Source organism: Belonocnema kinseyi, chromosome 1 (genome assembly GCF_010883055.1).
Source record: "Belonocnema kinseyi isolate 2016_QV_RU_SX_M_011 chromosome 1, B_treatae_v1, whole genome shotgun sequence".
NCBI classification, from domain to species: Eukaryota; Metazoa; Arthropoda; class Insecta; order Hymenoptera; family Cynipidae; genus Belonocnema; species Belonocnema kinseyi.
In genome coordinates, this window is record NC_046657.1 from 55,499,466 (window position 1) to 55,518,079 (window position 18,614).

The 18,614-nt window shown below is 32.2% G+C and overlaps 1 protein-coding gene across 1 annotated transcript in view; it reads right to left on the reverse strand.

Annotated features, from left to right (window-relative positions):
- The window catches only part of LOC117177826, a 49,996-nt gene that overhangs the window by 16,484 nt on the left and 14,898 nt on the right, over positions 1-18,614 (reverse strand). The window contains exons 2-4 of the mRNA XM_033368787.1: positions 7,904-8,140; positions 5,850-5,981; positions 5,498-5,653 (exon numbers count right to left, since the gene is read on the reverse strand). Coding sequence (XP_033224678.1) covers positions 5,498-5,653; positions 5,850-5,981; positions 7,904-8,140 — 525 coding nt within the window. The remainder of the gene's footprint in view (positions 1-5,497; positions 5,654-5,849; positions 5,982-7,903; positions 8,141-18,614) is intronic.

The window sequence follows — 18,614 nt, forward strand, 5'->3', positions numbered from 1 at the left end:
GAATACTACAATATGGTCCATAGCGCTGCGCAGAACCATTATGTGACACACTATGGTGCACATTAGAGTTTTGTGATGCGCATGTCTGTGCAGTAGAGTTCTGTGATGAACCTGAATACGCAGAAGAGTTTTGTTATTACATAGCTCCGCAGTAGAGTCTTCTGATTCACGTGGATGTGTAGCAGAATTCCGGGATGTAAATGACTGCACAGTAGAATTATTTGAAGTGCGTGCATGCGCAAAAGAATTCTGTTATGTACATGACTATGCGGTAGAGTTTTGTGATACCGTCCAACTGCAGCAAAGAGAGGACGACCATGTCGACGGGCTCAATCATTAGCTCACCCAGTAGAATAAAAAGTTCTGCGATACTTAATCAATAAAAAAAGGCAAACAGTAGATGTTCTGAATAAGTATCCTTCGATTAAAAAGCTTTTTTAAAAGTAAAATACGCCACATCCTTCTTCAGCTCCAGTGTAGCCGTTATTTTCTTACGTAACAATGCTGAACTTGCCCAAGTCGAATGCCCTTACGCCTCACGTGTTTGAAATGAGAGGTTTAGCTGAAGTCAATAAGACTCGTTGTTAGATCTCTTACCTCTAATTTATAAGATTGCAATTTCTTATGTAAATTTTATTTACTATTTGATAATAATTCGCCTTAAAATATTTTCAGGCTCTAGTCGCCTAGACTTAGTTAACAACGCTGAATTTTAATTTATTATATAAATTTTTTTCAATATACGCATCGTTCTGTTACTGTAGAAATATTCATTTTGCGTTAAATTATTTTCAGGCTCTAGTGTTAGCCAACGCTGTAGAATTAAACGTTCTTATTTTTATCAGTATAAGCATCGTTGAATTATTTCAAAAATTTTAAATTGTCGTTAAATTGTTTTCAGGCTCTAGTGTTAGTTCATCTAGTAGAATCGAAAGTTCTCACATTGTTGTTAGGAGGCGTCCATAAATGACGTGACTTTGAACACTTTAAATTTTATTTTAAGTCATGAAATATTAGTTTGCAAAAAAAAATGTTTGTTGAGAAAGCATAAATTATTTTAACTGTTTTAACATTGCTCATTTCTGATTTTTTCACTTGTTCATTATGTTTTTTTTCAACATTCTTAGAGCCTTTTTATTTTCACAACTAAATATATAAGTAAAAATACCGCCAAATATAATTTTAGGTTATAATCTCAGATAGTTTTGTTTTTTAATAACTTGAATGAAAACAATTTTTCCCTACAAATGTATTTAAATATTATTTTTAATTTTTCGAAAGCTTTTCCGATTTCTTATGAAATAGTTACAAGAAATGTTCGATTTTCTTTTTTTATTGAATATCTTTTGTAAAATGAAAAATTATATCTAAATACACTACCTACTGCGCAACTCTACGCTCTATAAATCTCTACTGCGCAGTTGTACAGACTGGATGACTCTATTGCGCAATCATAAATTTTTAATGGTTCTAATGCGCAGAACGCGTATGACTGGACTCCACTCCACAAACCTAAACACATGTATATCACATAAATCTACGGCGCATTCATGCTCATCACATAACCCTACTGTGCAGCTATGTACGCCCCAGAGCGCTACTGCGCATCCATGCGCATCACGGAACGATACTGCACAACCATTAACATCACCGAACTCTACTCTGCAGCCAAATGCAGCTTAATACTCTACTACAAAGTAATGCGCACCACATAACTCTACTGCGCAGCCGTGCGCATCACAGAACTAATGTGCGCCATAATGTGTCACACAATAGTTCTGCTTAGCGCTATGAACCCTATTGTAGTATTTAATCCCCCCCCCCCCCCCCCCCCCCCCTCAAATCGATTTTCTCTCTTCTCCCTACAAAGCCCTCTACAAGTTCCTCTTACCGCCCCTCCTCTCATGACCATCAACATTCTCTCCTCTCTCTTGCTCTCTACTCTATTCTCTCTTTGTCCCTCTTTTGCCCTCCCACTCTTTAATTTTTTCAATTTTTACTCTAATTTTTATATTCTGATTTTGGAAAGTATTTTCCAGAAAATATACAAAATACCTCAACTACATAATATAATTCTAACATGTATTTCAAATAATATTTCAAAATACTGGTATGTATTTTGTAGTTTTATTCGAACTACATTAGCTAATTATAAATAATATAATAATTATAAATAATTTCAGATACCTTAAATAGAATCTTTGTGAAATACTGCCCAGCTCTGCTTGTAAGTCGAACGCCTAATCCCCATAGCAGTAATTTTTTTCGTGCTAAAAAGTGAGTGTCAACTTGCACACGACAATGACCTGTCGAAGGGTAGCCGAGGGAAAGCCTAGAGCCTTCTAGCTAGAAAATCTGACTACGTCCTCGCGTATGAGCCAATATTTAGTTTGGGCATAGAGAGGTAATTTCTACCCGGGTTCTGCGATTAAGACTTTATTGTTTTAGTTATCGAAAATACCTGCTTGAGCGAATAAAAATTGTTGAAGCACATTTAAATTGTTGGAACATTAGAAGAAATGTATAAAAATGATGCAAGCATTTTACAGCACTCTAAAAAAAAATCATTTGAAACGTCGCTGTCCACAATTCACGCAAGATCCGTCGAAACTACATATAACATTTTTGATACTGCGTATTATATAGCAAAAAATAATCGTCCTTACGATGATCATCAGGATTTAGTTGAACTGCAAATGAAAAATAATACAAATTTAGGCATGACTTTGCACAGTCGTTACAGTTCGACAGAAATTATTGATTTTATACTAGGCAGTCTGATAAGTACCTGAAAATTCTAAGAGATGGCATTAGTATTCACTAATGTGCACCATTTTCGTCGAGCTTGATCCTTCAAATGATGCCTCTCAAAACTTCAGCCATTTATGTTTACGCGTTTCCAAATTACAGTACTGAGAAGCGACTAACCTCCGAGTTTTTTTTAATATGGAAAAATCTGAGTTTCGAGTTTTGATCAAACACTACTATCTTCGCAAGAAAACGATATCCGAGACCAAGGCCAAGCTGGATAAGTATTACCCGGACTCTGCACCGTCGATTGGAACGATCCATAAGTGGTTTACCGAGTTTCGTTGTGGCCGTATGAGCACAGTTGATGCTGAACGATCTGGGCGCCCAAAAGAGGTCACTACACCAGAAAATGTCGAAAGAATCCATGATATGATGTGGAATGATCCCAAAGTGAAATTGAGAGATATAGCTTATGTTTTATGCATATCATTGGAACGTGTGGGCAATATCGTTCATTCAGTTTTGGGCATGAAGAAGCTCTGCGCGCGATGGCTGCCGCGTTTGCTCACAGTGGACCAAAAACGAATTCGTGTGACAACTTCCCAGCAGAATTTGGCATTATTTTTGCGTAAGCCGACCGAGTTTTTGCGCCGATTTATAACCTCAATGATCAAATTGTGCAATACGCTTTGTTATATGTCTTAATGTTAAGTGCATGCAATAAAGAGAAAACTAATTAGAATTAAAAAGTCTCGTTTTATTTCAAGTCTCAAAAAATTAATTATTGTTAACTTCATAATGCTTAATATTAATTCATAAAGAGTTGGTCGACTTAAAACGCTTTTTTTCAAAAGTTTGAATGTCAACACCTTTTAATTTTTAATTGTTAAAGTAGTGAAGACTGCATTTTAAAAAACTATGCTTAAAAATGGTAAAATTTTCTATCAGAAGATTTTAGAACTGCGCATTTTAAACTAACTATATCATAATTGAATTAGTTGAAAATTAAACTTAAAACTTTAAAAAGGTTCACATGTAACGTATTTTAAATTTTTACGTAATTTCTTAAAAAAGAGAAATGATAGAAAGATTAATTTAAAGTACAGTATGTCATGTGATATGAAATCTCTGATATTTCATGTGATTGGATAAATTTTTCTCCCAATTTTTTGTAGTGTCTTCTACATATCCAACCATTCAAATCAAACTAAATTGCCTGTAAGTTAATATACCCTCTAGTATTCTTCTTGTAAAAATAACAAATTTTAAATTTTAATTAAAATCTTTATTTGAAGTTGGCGGTCCCGTTAATTCATATATTTTACAATAGGAGTCGCATGCGCCCTGCTCAATAAGTTCATAGTTTTCTCACAAGCGCTATCATATTTTATGTTCAGTATGTCTAACTCGATTCTTTCTAACTATGAGACATAATTTTTCGTATAGTAAATTTCAAAACCTTACATTGTTATATAGAAAATTTTGAAAAGATTGTTTTATCTTTTAAATTTATTATGTTTATGTCGTCTTCAAATAGCTTGTTTACTGTAAAATGCTGAATATAAAATATTTATACTTTTTATGATAAATAGTGCAACACTTTTTCTGCTTATTGTGACAAAAATATAAAAATTCCTCGGTGAAAACCACCATATCAATTTTTAAAGCGCATCACTTTTTCCGTGTTTTGATATTGTAGAATACTAAAGTTTCGAACTTTTTTATCGTTTGCAATTCGTAATTGCAGCATTGAGGAACTGTGCAAAATAGTGCTGAATCGATAAAATCTACTGATCCGGAGGTCGGCAGCACTTAAAAATTTTTCTGTTTACCGTCAATGATACTGCGGCTTCCTATAGGATTTTTTGCGAGATACACGAATCTGAATGTTTTAAATCGATATTTCAATTTAGTTTAATTTCTGTGACCAGGTTTATAGGTGCCCCCGCTATGACTATTCGAGATATCGATTTAAAAAATTAACAGTTGTAAATTGAATAAGATTTATTAGCACTATTAAATTTTTTTGGCCATGCCTTAAAAGCAGTTCCGTTCATCTGAGCACTGGAAGCTATAACCATAAAGGAAAACAATATGTAATATCTAAGAAGTCTCGATTATGAGACGAAGCTAGACTTCAAGGTCTTGAAGAAAACCCCAAAACGAAATATTTTTACGTCGGTCTTCGAATTAACTTGGAGTCAGATGAAGGGACGGGTTTTGAAATAAGTCAAGTTAGGAATACAGGAAAGATAAATTATTTAATAAATTTTCTTTCACAAGCTCCTGCATTTGCCTGCACCTTCAGACGATTGTGTTTCAGTGTAAGCCGGCCGGAAAAATCCAATTGAGGCAAAAACCGCCAGGAAGAGCCAAATCTTTGACAAACTATTTAATGGTTGCCTGTAAGTAAAAGTATAAATTTTATTATTTTAACCATTAACAGATATATAATTAAAAACTGCTTCGTAAATTATTCAACACTAGTGGTAAAAAATGCATATTTTGAATTTTTCATTGTAACTTAACAATTTTATATTGGACGAAAAACATTTAATTTTAAGGATTTATAAATAGTTGTATATTAATCCGTGGTTTCCCGTATTAAATCGTTTCAAGTTTCATTAAACTGGGGTGAAAAATATAGCATATAGGACAAAAGCAATCTTTATTTGCACAACCTGGACACTTCAGGGACTGACTAATAATATCTTTGTTTTATATTGTATTTTAGCCTTTACATCACCTCCAGCATGAGGAAGCAGTTCCACCGCGAGCCATTCTCCTCTGACGAATGTTGCGACATGTGCAAGGTGCCTTGGTGTACTAACGTTTTCCTGATGAACTGGTCTAAAGCTCAACAACCAATCACCCTCTCTAGGGTCCATTTTTACTGGATGATCTGATCATGTAAGAAAAATATAATTATTAGTTAAAGAACTCAAAGAACCATGAGTCTGGGCTACTAGAAACTTTACTATACGTGTAAAATTTTTATTTGACGCGAAACTCTGTTTATTTAGAAAAAATAAAACTAGCCATTCTAAGAAAAATTTTCTAATATTGTGAAAAAAGTTATATGTGAGAATCTAAATTACAGTAATGAGCTGTTTTAGGGTCAATCATCGTCTGCCAGTCAACAGCTTCTCCAACTTTTTCAAATGTTCGACCAACTTTACGACGCACTTCATCTCCTTCCGCGTAGAAGAATTTTGGTAATATATAATCAGCTGCAAAAAATATATTTACTAGATAGTTATTTTAACAATAAAAAAGAAGTTCACTCAGAACTTCTAAATTATAATAAATTGTAATTCTACAAATCATTGAACAAGAAATGAAATATTCTTATTTTATACGGAATTCCGAAAATTCTTTCTTAGCAAAACAAAATTCTGTACAGTAAAAATTATTCCATCAAGTCCAAACAGTTGTTTTTTGTTACAGTATGTGTACATCTTTCCCGCATATTATGAAAATTAAACAAATGCAAAATTAGCATCATGTTATAGTTTTGAAAGCCTCAGTTTCGAGAATTCAATTGTCGAATGTCTCAAAACTCAAACGTTTTATTTTAAATTGATATTCCGAATCAAAATCTGTAAAATTAAAAAAATTATTTACATTTATAAACGATAAAAAAGAAATAATTAAAAATATGGCCTTATAAAATGCTTTTTTAATTGTGTTTGATTGAATATTGGAAGGTCGACTTAATATTTTGAACGCTATAATTAGAATCTTACGTTTAAGTTTTCAAATTTACATATAAAATATATCCATTTTTGGAATTTATTTTGTTATTATTTGCAAAAATCAACATATTAACTTTAAATTACACACTGTATTAACGGAAATTATAATCTTACTTTTGAAAATTTCTGAAATATTAGTTTCGAGTTTTGAAATACGAGAAGCTTCGATTTTGAAAATTTAGAACTTTTCACATTTGCAACTTATCCCTTTTTATTACTTAATAGCCCACTACTATCAATCTATTATTATTTTTTTATTTTTTTATCATTTAATGTAAAGAAAAATTGATTGCGCAATTTTTCAATTAAACCAAAATTGAATACAAAATTTATTTTCGGGTTGAAATGCACGCTTTTTCAAGTGTAGACGGTTATGAAACATAGACATTTAAATTTAAAAAATATGAAAATTTGTTTTGGAAAAACTGGAGAGCAATTTTTTTTGGTACTAATGGTGCATACTTTTTCAAATTTAATCAGTGATACAACAGCAATTTTTGATTTGAAAATAAGAAAATTGAGTTTGATGGAACTATGCATGCAAACATGGGCCTACATGCAAATTTTGAATTATTAATTATTAGTTTTATCAAAAATTCTTTCATCAGGTTATGTACCTGAATTTCTTTGATTTTTTGAGCCGAGCATCCCATTACGCCTGAAAGAATCAATATCATTAATAACATTAGAAAGCCATGAAGAAAATGCAGAATTGTGTTTCATTCCAAAAACTTTTGTTTTAAGCTCGTGATTTTAATTCACTTATTTGAAAGATTTCCTTAATCTTTTTTGGTAAATATCACCGCATTTTGTTATAAAGGTTTTAGAAAGTGACAAAAAATAGGATAGCTTGGTAATGAAATTGCTTTGTTTATACTAGAATAATATTTTTTGTGCTAAAATAACTGTAGTCGGCATATACATTCATTTCATAAATCATTTGATAGTTTTGAAGCAATAATCCGATGACCTATTCAAAATAATTAAGGAAACAATAATTCATCAATTTGAAATGTCCCAAAATTGATATTGGGTTTCGCAACATTTAAATTAAGTTATTTAACAACGAAAAATTATTACATGCTTAAGAAACAATAATTTGTTGTGCAAGCATGCGAAAATTATAAACACAGCTTTTGTAAAAAATTAAATTAATACATAAATTTTTCTATCTCCTGCTAAGAGTTAAACTGGATTCACAAAATTCTTTAAAAACATTTGCCAAATTACTTTATCTAATGACCATTTCACAGCAATTATAGTCATAAAATGTTGTTCCCTGTGTACAAATCTCACGTTAGTGTATTAATACGCAACATTTTTTTTTAAACCAAGTTATTTAGCAAATTTTTCATTAAAGTTCTTGTAGTGCTAAGATTTATTGTTAGAAATGGTACCTTGGGTAACGCCGGGGCGATGTTTAATCCTTTCGTAAAGCACCATCTGTTCTTCAGTCAATTTAATTAACCTTGTGCGTTCTATTTCAACATGAAACTTATGAGTTCCACGACCAGGAGTTCCATCCAGCATGTAAAACTGTTCATCGAATAATCTCACTATTTGACCAATATGGATTTCATGATAATCCATTGTTACTACATTTTTTATTTTGAGTGGTTCAACAGGCTCTGATTCTGCAAGAAATAGTATAACGATTTTTAATATAAGACTGGAAACCAACCGATTTTCTGACATGACGGAGTTGGGGCACCCGTGCTGTTTGTCACGCATGACTAAGCAGGCCCTCATGAGCTCCTCGCATTATAAAACCACCGCACATTGGGGATGAAGCAAGAATTTCGTTCACAACCACCTACAGGTGGTAAATATTAACCAAATCAAACAAAATTCAGCCAGAAATGTTTCTGATTGAATTACAAAAAAACTCACGAACCCAAATTTAAAAAACAATTTGCTTAAACATTTAATTAAAACAAAATATGGAAAAATCAAGTTTTTTTATACCCAATTGTATAAACCTTTCATGAATATAAGATTTCGGATCATGAATTAGGTAAACGATATAACTAGTAGCCATATCGTATCAGGGTCTATGGGTTTATGGTTTATGGACTCAGGGTCTATGGGGCTAGGGTTTATCGGTTTTGGGTTTATGGGTTTAGGGTTGCCGGGTTCAGGGTTTATAATGTTTTGCATGATTTTTGTAATATATATTGCTTCAATTTCAGGCCTATTGAAAACCTTTACTATTACCGGATTGTTTGGTATAAGGTTTCAGAAACAACCGAAAAGTAGGGCTTTTCACCTTTTAAACCTGTTTTTTCTGAAAACGCAAAAACATGGAAACAATTTTGTTATGAGGTTCATCTAAAAAAATAGTAAAAAACATGCTGAGATGCCTCATCAGTTAATAATTAACTAATCCTTTTTACCCTATGTAATTTCTAAAATTATATTTCTATTAGTTACTTAGTCAACATTATAAAAATCATCAAGCAATTATTTTCATTTAAAATAATTTTGCTAAGAGATTTGCTAAGTTAATGGCAGCCTGCAAAAAGTGGTACTTGATTATCGAAAATTGGTTATATACATTTAAATTGGTTATATAATGGTAATAGTTAGTAATTAATTAATTAGTTCGCAAAAAAAAGATCAATAAAAAATTATTTTCATTGAAGCATTCAAACAATGGTCATTCTATCTGCTTCTGTAAATTTCAATTAATAATAACCCTTTAAACATAAAATCAACTTTTAATTTGCAAATTAGAGAATTTATATATATATTATTTTAACACTTAAATTTAATTTTAGAAAATTTCTATTACTATTAACCATTCAAACTAATTTTAAAAAAATTAAAAAGTATGTACTTGTAATTGCATAAAGTGAATTTAGATACTTATTTCAAAGATTACAAGCATTTACAAAATTTATATAAGTTTACTAACAAAATTTTAAGGGGGGGGGGGGTAAAAGTTTCAGAGTAAAAAACACTCTCTTTGCAAAATTTTTAAGAGTGTGGACTGAGAAAATGTATTTAAACTTTTTGTACATTATTAAGTATACTTTGGGCAATATTCTGTATTTTTTTCATATGAAAATATTCAGAAACAAGTCGGTGAAAGAGATTGTCAGGGACTGGCCGTGCTATGTTTGTCGGTTTAGCGCAGTGGTTAGCATTCCCGACTGCTAGACGTTATATTTAGGTATAGATATGTAGGTTCGATACCCCGTAGCGTTAGAAATTTTATTTGTAATATAATGTTTAAAAATTTAATATATATATAATTTAAACAGGCCTATTAATATTTAAAGTCAAAATACTCGCAAACATGTATTATTTATTTTTTAATACCTTTTTGTCTCTCAACGGCTACGTGAAAATAGTTAATGTTGTCTGTGTGCTGGGCGTGTGGAATTTCATATACTAATATGCTCCAATTCTACAGTAAAAAAGAATCAAATTGATTCCCTAATTCAGTGACTGATGCGCTTCATACAATTGAAACCCGAATAATTTAAATCTAGTAAAGCACCAATTGATCTTGTCCGGGCTACAGTCGGGCTCCTCGGCCAGCTCCCGGCTATGCTCCATGACCGGACGCCGGCCAGCGCAGCGTGACGATGCTGGTCGGATTCCGACCAGAAATTTCGGCCACAGCCTGACTTAAAGTCGTGCTCCCCGGCCACTCCCAGCTTAAACACGGGTTCTCCAGCCGTATAATGGCCAGCCCCCGCCTTAAATTTCCACCCGGGTGTAGGCATAGATGTACACATTCTCACCGTTGCACTCGTGCCGCGCGCTCGATTTTCGACAGACATTTGTAAACAGGTTTTGTTCAATTTTTTTCATAACTGGTCTCTTTTCTACAAATTTTCATTTTTCATTTTATTTTTTTATTTTCAATGTTATTTTTCACGACTAAAACAAAAAGTACGAGTCCTATCAAGAAGTTATTCTTAACGAGATTGTAAGTCTTGTTTGGCATAACAGTTTTTGTTAATTTATCTTTTTTCGTATCCTACATAGTTTAACCAAAAAATCGAAATTTGATTTTTTGATTTCCCAAGAAAATCTAAAAAATTTGTTATGGTAATCTTTTAGGGCATTTAAAAAGCAATATGTTTCTACTCTTGACTTTTTTTATATCATGCGTTTTTTGGATCATAATTTTGATTTTTGATTGATTGGAAAATTTTGAAAATGCTTAAACTCTGAGAATTTTCTTTTTATCAAAAAATTCAATAAGATAAATTGTTTGTCTTTTTTAATACTATAAAAATCCGTACATGGAATTTTAAAATTCAGAAAAAAGTGGGCGATCGAAACGTGCAAATCCGATAAAAAACTGTGGTTTTAAATTTCGGACAATTATTATACTTCCTTAATCACAAATGATGAAAATGTAAAAAGAATAATTTGCATTAAAGAATATAATATGGTGATTTTCAGTCAGAGGAATAAGTTTTCAAGTGAATAGAATGAATTTTCAATTATATAGTTAAATTTAAAAACAAATACATAAGTTTTATACGAAAAAAGTTTCATTTCTATACAAAAATTAGACAAAAAGTTGGTTAAATTTAAAAACATAAATTATTAAACGCACAGAAATTTGTTACAAAATACAGACATTTTTAAACGATTATTAGAATTTTTAACTAAAGAAGATTGATTCTCAAATGAACATCTGTTATAATAAAATTTATGTTTGAATGAAAAACTAATTTTTACACCAAAGTAAGGGTGTGCAAAAACCTAGAAACTTCAAGTCGAGTCGCCCCGATTTTTTTCGAGTCGACCTCGGATATGCTCGAAATTCGAGGACTCGAAAGTTTCGAGTTGTTCAAAAGTTTCTGGATCTCGAAGCTCTCGAAACTAATAAGAATTTTTGCAAACTCGATACTAGGTGGGTGGTTTTGAATTGCTGACAGTGATTTTCAAATCAAAAGTCACAATTTAATATTTCGCATTCAAAGCGGTGACTACATTTTTAAGAATTTCAATAAATTGACAAATAAGAAATTTAGTGAACTGACGGATATCCACGACTCAGCATACTGAAGTTTTTTTGGACTTCTGATAATAAATTTACAGCCGAAACTTAAAAATTCGAACTTTTGGATTCGAAGTAGCGACCAAACTTTAAAAAAATATATTATATTCAGGGATCGGAACCTTTTAGCTGTATAGTTCGGTCCAAATCGAACCCTTTGAAAAATATCAAAGGTTAAGTTGAAAAAAGGCCTCGGTCGAACTTCTAAGTTCTTAGTGGACCTAAGCATTTACAAAATAGTGGTTTTGATCCCTGATTATATACTAAGCGGTTGCTTTGAGTCTTAGTCTTATGAGTTTTATTTTTTTTATCAGATAGTGAAAATTTTATATATTTTTTATTTAACTTTGAATACCGAAATTTTTTATCCTTTAATATATTAAGAGATTGACGTTTACAGTTATAGGTAAGAAAAAATTTAAATCAAGGAATTTTTACCATTTTTAAGCAGTAAGTGTAAACGTAAATCTCTAACTATGTTTGAGGTTAAAAGATTTCCTTAGTAAATGTGAAATAAATCCTGAGACAGTCCGTTCTATTTTCATATTTGAAATTTAATAATAAAGTTACAAGCGAATATGTATATTGACAACCCCCTGACTTCAAAGTGGACAGTCAGGTAGAGCTAAGGGATGATTCACGAAATCATTCGAACAAAAGATCGATTGCGCGCGCCATCAGCTGATAAGTGGGGATAGCGCGGGACCAATGCACTTTAAAATTGATCCCGGCATTGGTACTAGGTCTTCTTCTTTCGTAAGCTTCACACTGCACTTTATCTATGGATGGAGGCCTTCTGTGCATGGTTGTATTTTCGATGGTGGATGAAAGAAAATTATGGGAAATTTAAAAAAATAATTTAATTAAGTATGTGTGATTTTTGTAACGACACTGTACTCCATCTTACGATGGAGAACTTGTTGTTAATGATCTCTTCTTCAGGGGAATTCACACTCCATGATTTTTGTTGTTTTATTTATTACAATTTAAAATGTCAGTAGAAAATTTTAATATAAGAATGAGACTTACTTATTTGTTGTAAATCTAATTTTCAAGTTTAGTTGTAAAATGAGTAGGGCTAGTTTTAACGTCCTATCAGTATTAGAGCCATTTGTGGCATATGTGAGATCACTTATTTTTTCTTGTTATTTTAAGTTTAAGGAAGGAACTTTAACTTGGCGTAAAATGTTGACCGTCCTACGTCGTATGTCATTCACAATAAAGATATTATAATATTACGCACAGGCAAAGGAAACACAACAATAATAATGAATAGAGAAGACTAGGGCCACAAAATAATTCAACTTCTAACTGACGATATACACACAAAACTTAAAAAGGACCCTACAAAAACAATAGACAGTAAAACAAAAACCGTTCTGAAAGACTCTAAACTTGAGAGCCAAACAACTCGTCAGCGCAATAAACTTACCAACTTGTAACCTAGCGCGCTTCCTCACTAACAAAATGAATCATGTTACAGGAAACTCCATCACTCAAGTCCCCTTCTGTGATTTAGGAGTCTATTAAATCTATTGTTTTTGTGGCAAATTCTATATTGGAGTAACCGGGAGAGCGGTGAGCTAACGTATAGAGGAACATGAGAGTAATGTTAGGCTAGAACATTTCACGCAGTCTGCACTAGCTGAACATAATTTGGAAAGAGGATGTAACATTTTTTTTTTGACAGAACAAAAGTCATTGCTTAGTCAATCAAGTTCGACCAGTTCCCACGAGGTGGCGCTCTGGCCAATCACAGGCATCGTAGAGAGTATACATGAGAACAACATAACCTGATACCTCAGTTTCAGGTCAGCCCTGAAGAAGTGAGCTGCAATGTTCACGAAACGTCGGCAAAATTCGTAGTTTTTTGCACGAGTGAAACCCGAAATATCTCTGGTTATCAAAATTAACCATCGTGAAAGCACTAAATTTATTACTATTGTCTCCATTTTTTGAAAATTTTCAAAATGTTAAAAAGCATATAACTTTTTTTATTTTTGTCTAAATTAGAAATTCCATAAGGATAATTTGCAAGTACTTTCTTCGAGGAAAGAAAACTTTGATAACAATTTCTCAAACTCTTAAAAAAAATGGTATTTCAAATTTTGAAAAAGCTCTTTTTCAATTTGGTTCTAATCGAAAAATTTAACTGAGATGGCTTTTAAATATTTTTGATATCTAATGAAAAACTTGGAATGAAATTTCCTAATCTATCAGAAAAATGTTTTTTTATACTTTAAATTTTTTAAAATTTTCAAAAGTATATAGCGTTTCTGATTTTCGAAAAAACTGAAATTTTTTTAGGATAATTCGCAAGTGTTCTACTTATCTATAAGAATGTTTAGCAAACATTTTTAAGAATACGATTTTTTTCAAATATTGAAAATGCTCTACATATTTTAATTTTGTCTGAAAATATCTGGTTAACTAACTTAACCTTTATTTGGGGACCCTTAAAAAGTTCATCCAATTTTGTATTGATTGCACAAATCCTGCAAATGTCAGCGTGACTACAACATTCAAGTGAAGACACATACAGTCAGACATACATCGACAAAATGTTATGATTTTCGGACTAAGTGAGTGCCGAAATGTAGTGATTTTTTAAAAACCAGAGATCGAAGATTTGGACGATGATTTAACACTCTCATGAATGAGAATATAAAAACCCTAGGACTGTACCTCAAGGTAACTAGTTTATATTTTAAATGTATCCAAAATTTGGTTTTCAGTTAGGATATAAATCTTGTCATTTTTATTTGAAAATCGCTTTTAGCAATACGAAAAACCTCCGAATATCGGGTTCGAAAAAATTCTTGTTGATTTCAAAAGTTTCGAGAACCTGAAACATTCCAGCAGCTCGAAACTTTTATATAGCTCGAAAGTATCCGAGTACTCGAAAGTTTCGATTTCTCGAAGAAATTCGAGTATTCGAAAGTTTCAAACTCTCGAAGTTATTTGAGATCTTGAAAGTTTTAAGTTCTCGAAGTCATTTCAGTTCTCGAAAGTTTCAAATATTCTCGGAGACCTTCGAGTACTCATGAAGTTTCGAACTTTCTGGAAGGCTCGATCTCGACTCAACTTGAACCACATCGCGCTCAGCTTAACTCGACTCGGAAGCTAACAAGCTCGACTCGACTCGTTCCAACGATTAGTATTTTTACTTTTTATTCTTAGCGTCCCAACCATGTATCAATTTACTTAATCGATCAAGCGTGTCTATGCATCTACTGTGCAAATTTTGACTTATGACCTTGCGGGCCTTCAAATTTTTTTCAGATATCACTGGTTCAAAAATGAGAGGAATTCATTCTCATGCTTTATCGGCACTAATGTTTAATCCTGCTTTAAAATCATGTCACTTGTAAGAATGTACCTTGTGTACTGGCGTCAAAGGTATTTCCCTAAAGCTGTAAAAAAAACTGAATGAAAGTACCAAAGAAAAAATTTCAGTTGCTGTATGAATTAAAGGAGAATTGATTCGAAAAAACAACAAGTGTCCAGAATACCATGTTAGAATTTTCTAATTAGGCGTTTAAAATAAATTTCCATATTTACGTAAAACACATTTAAGGAACTGCTAGATAAATAGAAAAAGAAATATTTGCATTTGATCCTCACCATCTTGTGGTACAAATTGACTTTGCGGAAAATGGGACTATGAAATAAAAAATGCTGTGCAAAGCAATCATTGAGTCAATAATTTAATTTCAATATTTACTGCTGTTTGACAACAATGCGTTGTTAATAAATGTTTTGCTGTTATGAGCGATGATTGTAAGTATGATTTAGCCCTTGCTATACGGCTGGCTATACGGCTATTGGCCATTCAAAAAGTTCCTGAAAGCATGAAAAAGTCGACCAACTGTATTGTAATTTATGAAACTAACATTTTCGTTGGCGCAGCTAGTCACTTGAAAAATGGTTTACAAATAAATGAAATAAAAAATTTCAAACACAGAATAAAAAAGCTGTTTTTTTGAAGAGAACAGAGCAATAGTCCTGCAGATGCAATCGGAGGATTAGTTAAACACTACGCGAACAATCAAAATCTTCAAAAATCGGTTGGTGGAACAATACAAAATGCATCCGATTTTGCAGTACACGTTCAAAAATACCAGTCTACAATTAGCTAAATTTTCTTGCCTTAAGAAAGTGTTGAAAAGCTTAGGGAAAAGGTGCTATTATAATGAAAAAAATAGTAAAGAAACTATCAGGATATCAAAAAAGTCATGTTTGGAAAACTACGAAAGAAAACAATGAAGTAAAATGATTTTGTATCTCGAACACTACAAACTCCACTAGTTCAATTTAAAGAAGCAGCAAAAAAGGCAATAACTGTTAAATCTACTGCAAAAACTATAAAATCTACTGCGGAAACTTCTACGGAATCTACTAAAAAAGCTTCAAATACAAGACAAAGAAAGAGAAAAAAATAGACTTTAGTCCCTTAAAATCTGTAAAAATAACATATAATTTAAATTATATTTTTTTTTAATAAAAACGAAAATATTTTATTTTTTTACGCCTATATAAATCAGAAGTGGAAATTCCCGAATAGCGCAACTTTTAGATCTCTTAATCAGCCATTTGTGAGGACTAATTTGTTTGTCTTTATTAGGATTCGTAAATATGCAAATAATAATCTTATTCTCTTGCATAGAACAGAATTTTTCATCATATAAAGAGTCCGAAATGTATTGATTAAACATCTGATTTTAAAGTGTCTCGTACACATCTAAATTTTTCCCTGAATTCAGAAAATAAGGGAAAACCTAGGGGTAATTTGCACGTTATTTTGTTAATACTAATGTACTCAAAAATGGACTCATCGATGTTATGTTTTTAAGTGTAACGTCTTGTAGAGACTTAATTTGTACACATAAATTCTCTAGTATACCTTTCGGTTCACCTAGCTTGAGTTGTTCTAGGGAAATTAAAGGTCTTTCTCAAATTATATAGATTTATACGGAAAAAAATAACAAAAACCTTATATCCTTGACTGTTTTGCGTGTTAAATCAGTCACTTGTCCGTGTAGACCACTGTTTTTTGGTGGTCTTTCAATTTCCCTATAATATACCGGTATTATTAAAATAACGTCCAGAATATCCATTAGCTTTTGTCTATTTTCTGAATCTAAGACGTGTAGGATAAAATCTGAGGCCAGATTTAGATTCAGCAGCTCAAAATCAATAAGGTTAGCCCAGTCACTTGTTTCGTGCAAACAAATTTTGTTATGGCCTTTGTGACCAGACAATCCCTAGACCTATCCCTGCTTTTTGCACCTAAGGAAAAAGTGGTACAATGCCGAAAAATTTAGTGGTCAAATTTAGTTTTAAAGCACAAAACTGTAAAGGAAACAGCGTTTTTGTTATTTTTTCCTGTGTAAGTCAGTACAACATAAGCCTGACCTATAATTTCATTAGATTTATCCTATCTAGGGAAACATTAAGATCAATGGGAAAATTTTAGGTGTGAATTTGCTCTTTACGAGTCATAACACATGAAAATATGATACGCGTACGTTCATCCTTCCGTATACTGGTATTATCAAATTAATGTACATAATATCGCTAGGCTTTTCTCCTATTTTCTGTATCTAGGGGAAAACTGAGACGCACACACGGCGCTCGGAAAGTTACGTTCTAAACAGATGTCTTTCACATTCATTCAAGAAGCTCTCCACCGTAGTTGACCTTGACATATACATCACATACTAGTTAAGCAGCAAGCGTAACAACACTGCACTCCGTTTAATGGCTGTATCGAGCTAATCACGCACGTGGATTTGACAAGCTCTTTCATCAGCAAGGCAAACATTGTTGCCAAATCGTCAGTACTTCCTTGCGCTATATTTCTCGTGTAAATAAAAATATTATTCTTTGGACAGTTATGTCTCTTATACTAAGCTCAAGAAAACAATTGCGATTTTCTACAATTTTTGTTTTATCTTCTTCTATTTATCTCTATTTTCTAATCTAAATGGTAAGAACTGTTTAGATGCTACAAGTGAAAGTGTATCAATTAAACTCGTTTTTATGTGAAAGCCATGTAAAATGTACTGTTTTTAGTGCATAATATCTAACTTCACACACTCAATATTGAGTTGAAAACTGAATGCTCGCTGCATGCTAATCTCCTGTGTGTATGGCCAAAATTGAAGAAAATTCCAAAAAAAAGTGAAATCTCGCATGAACTACCTTAATTAATAAGAAAACTTACTTTAGAGAACAGAAATCACACCGAAACGAAGGAATACATTTAATTACTTTTTTTGTAAGCTTCAAGTACCACGCAAATAGCAGGGCCAATCAGAATTTACAATTTTAAGTATGTAGTGACTGGAAGATGGTAAATTATTTTTTATCGAGGATCAGTGTATAATCCTAAAAATATGTTGGTGATTCTGGTTACATTTCTCCATTTCCTTAGCAGACACGCTTGTGTTGTTTTTGTTGTTCACACAGCTACACAAAAAAACTTTTAGTACTTTTGACAAGGCACATGCATTCCTATATATTTTGATCCACTGAATCCGAATCTGAGGTCAAAATAACATCTTTCACTATTGGTTTTCAACATCACTTAAAAAATCCGTATTTTAGAGTATATGATGAAAAAATATGTTTTTTTTAACAGGATTCAAGCTGCTCATTCCAAAAATAGAGCAAGATTAGTTATATAACTGACGTATGATAATGACATGTGACTTGCTATGACATAACATCAAAAAATTCTTTTAGCAGCAACTTGTAATCGAGAATTTCATTTTTATGGATTTTGAGCTTCAGAACCCAATTTTTGAACCAAATCTGCGTAGTAACGAACAAATCTGTTGCATTATTCCAAGAACATACTGTGTAACAACAATCTGCACTTAGAGAAGTCTTTCTCATCATATTTATCCTAAGTAAGAATGTTTCACCTTCCAGCCCATCCAGTAACGAAGCCAGCGAAGGCGCGCTGCCCTGCAGGGGGACGCACAGTGGGGTGAAATCGGAAAACGAGGTTCAAAATGACATTTAGAACGCAATTATGCACCGATTTTAGAATTTTTTTTTTTGAAAAATTCAAAACTAAA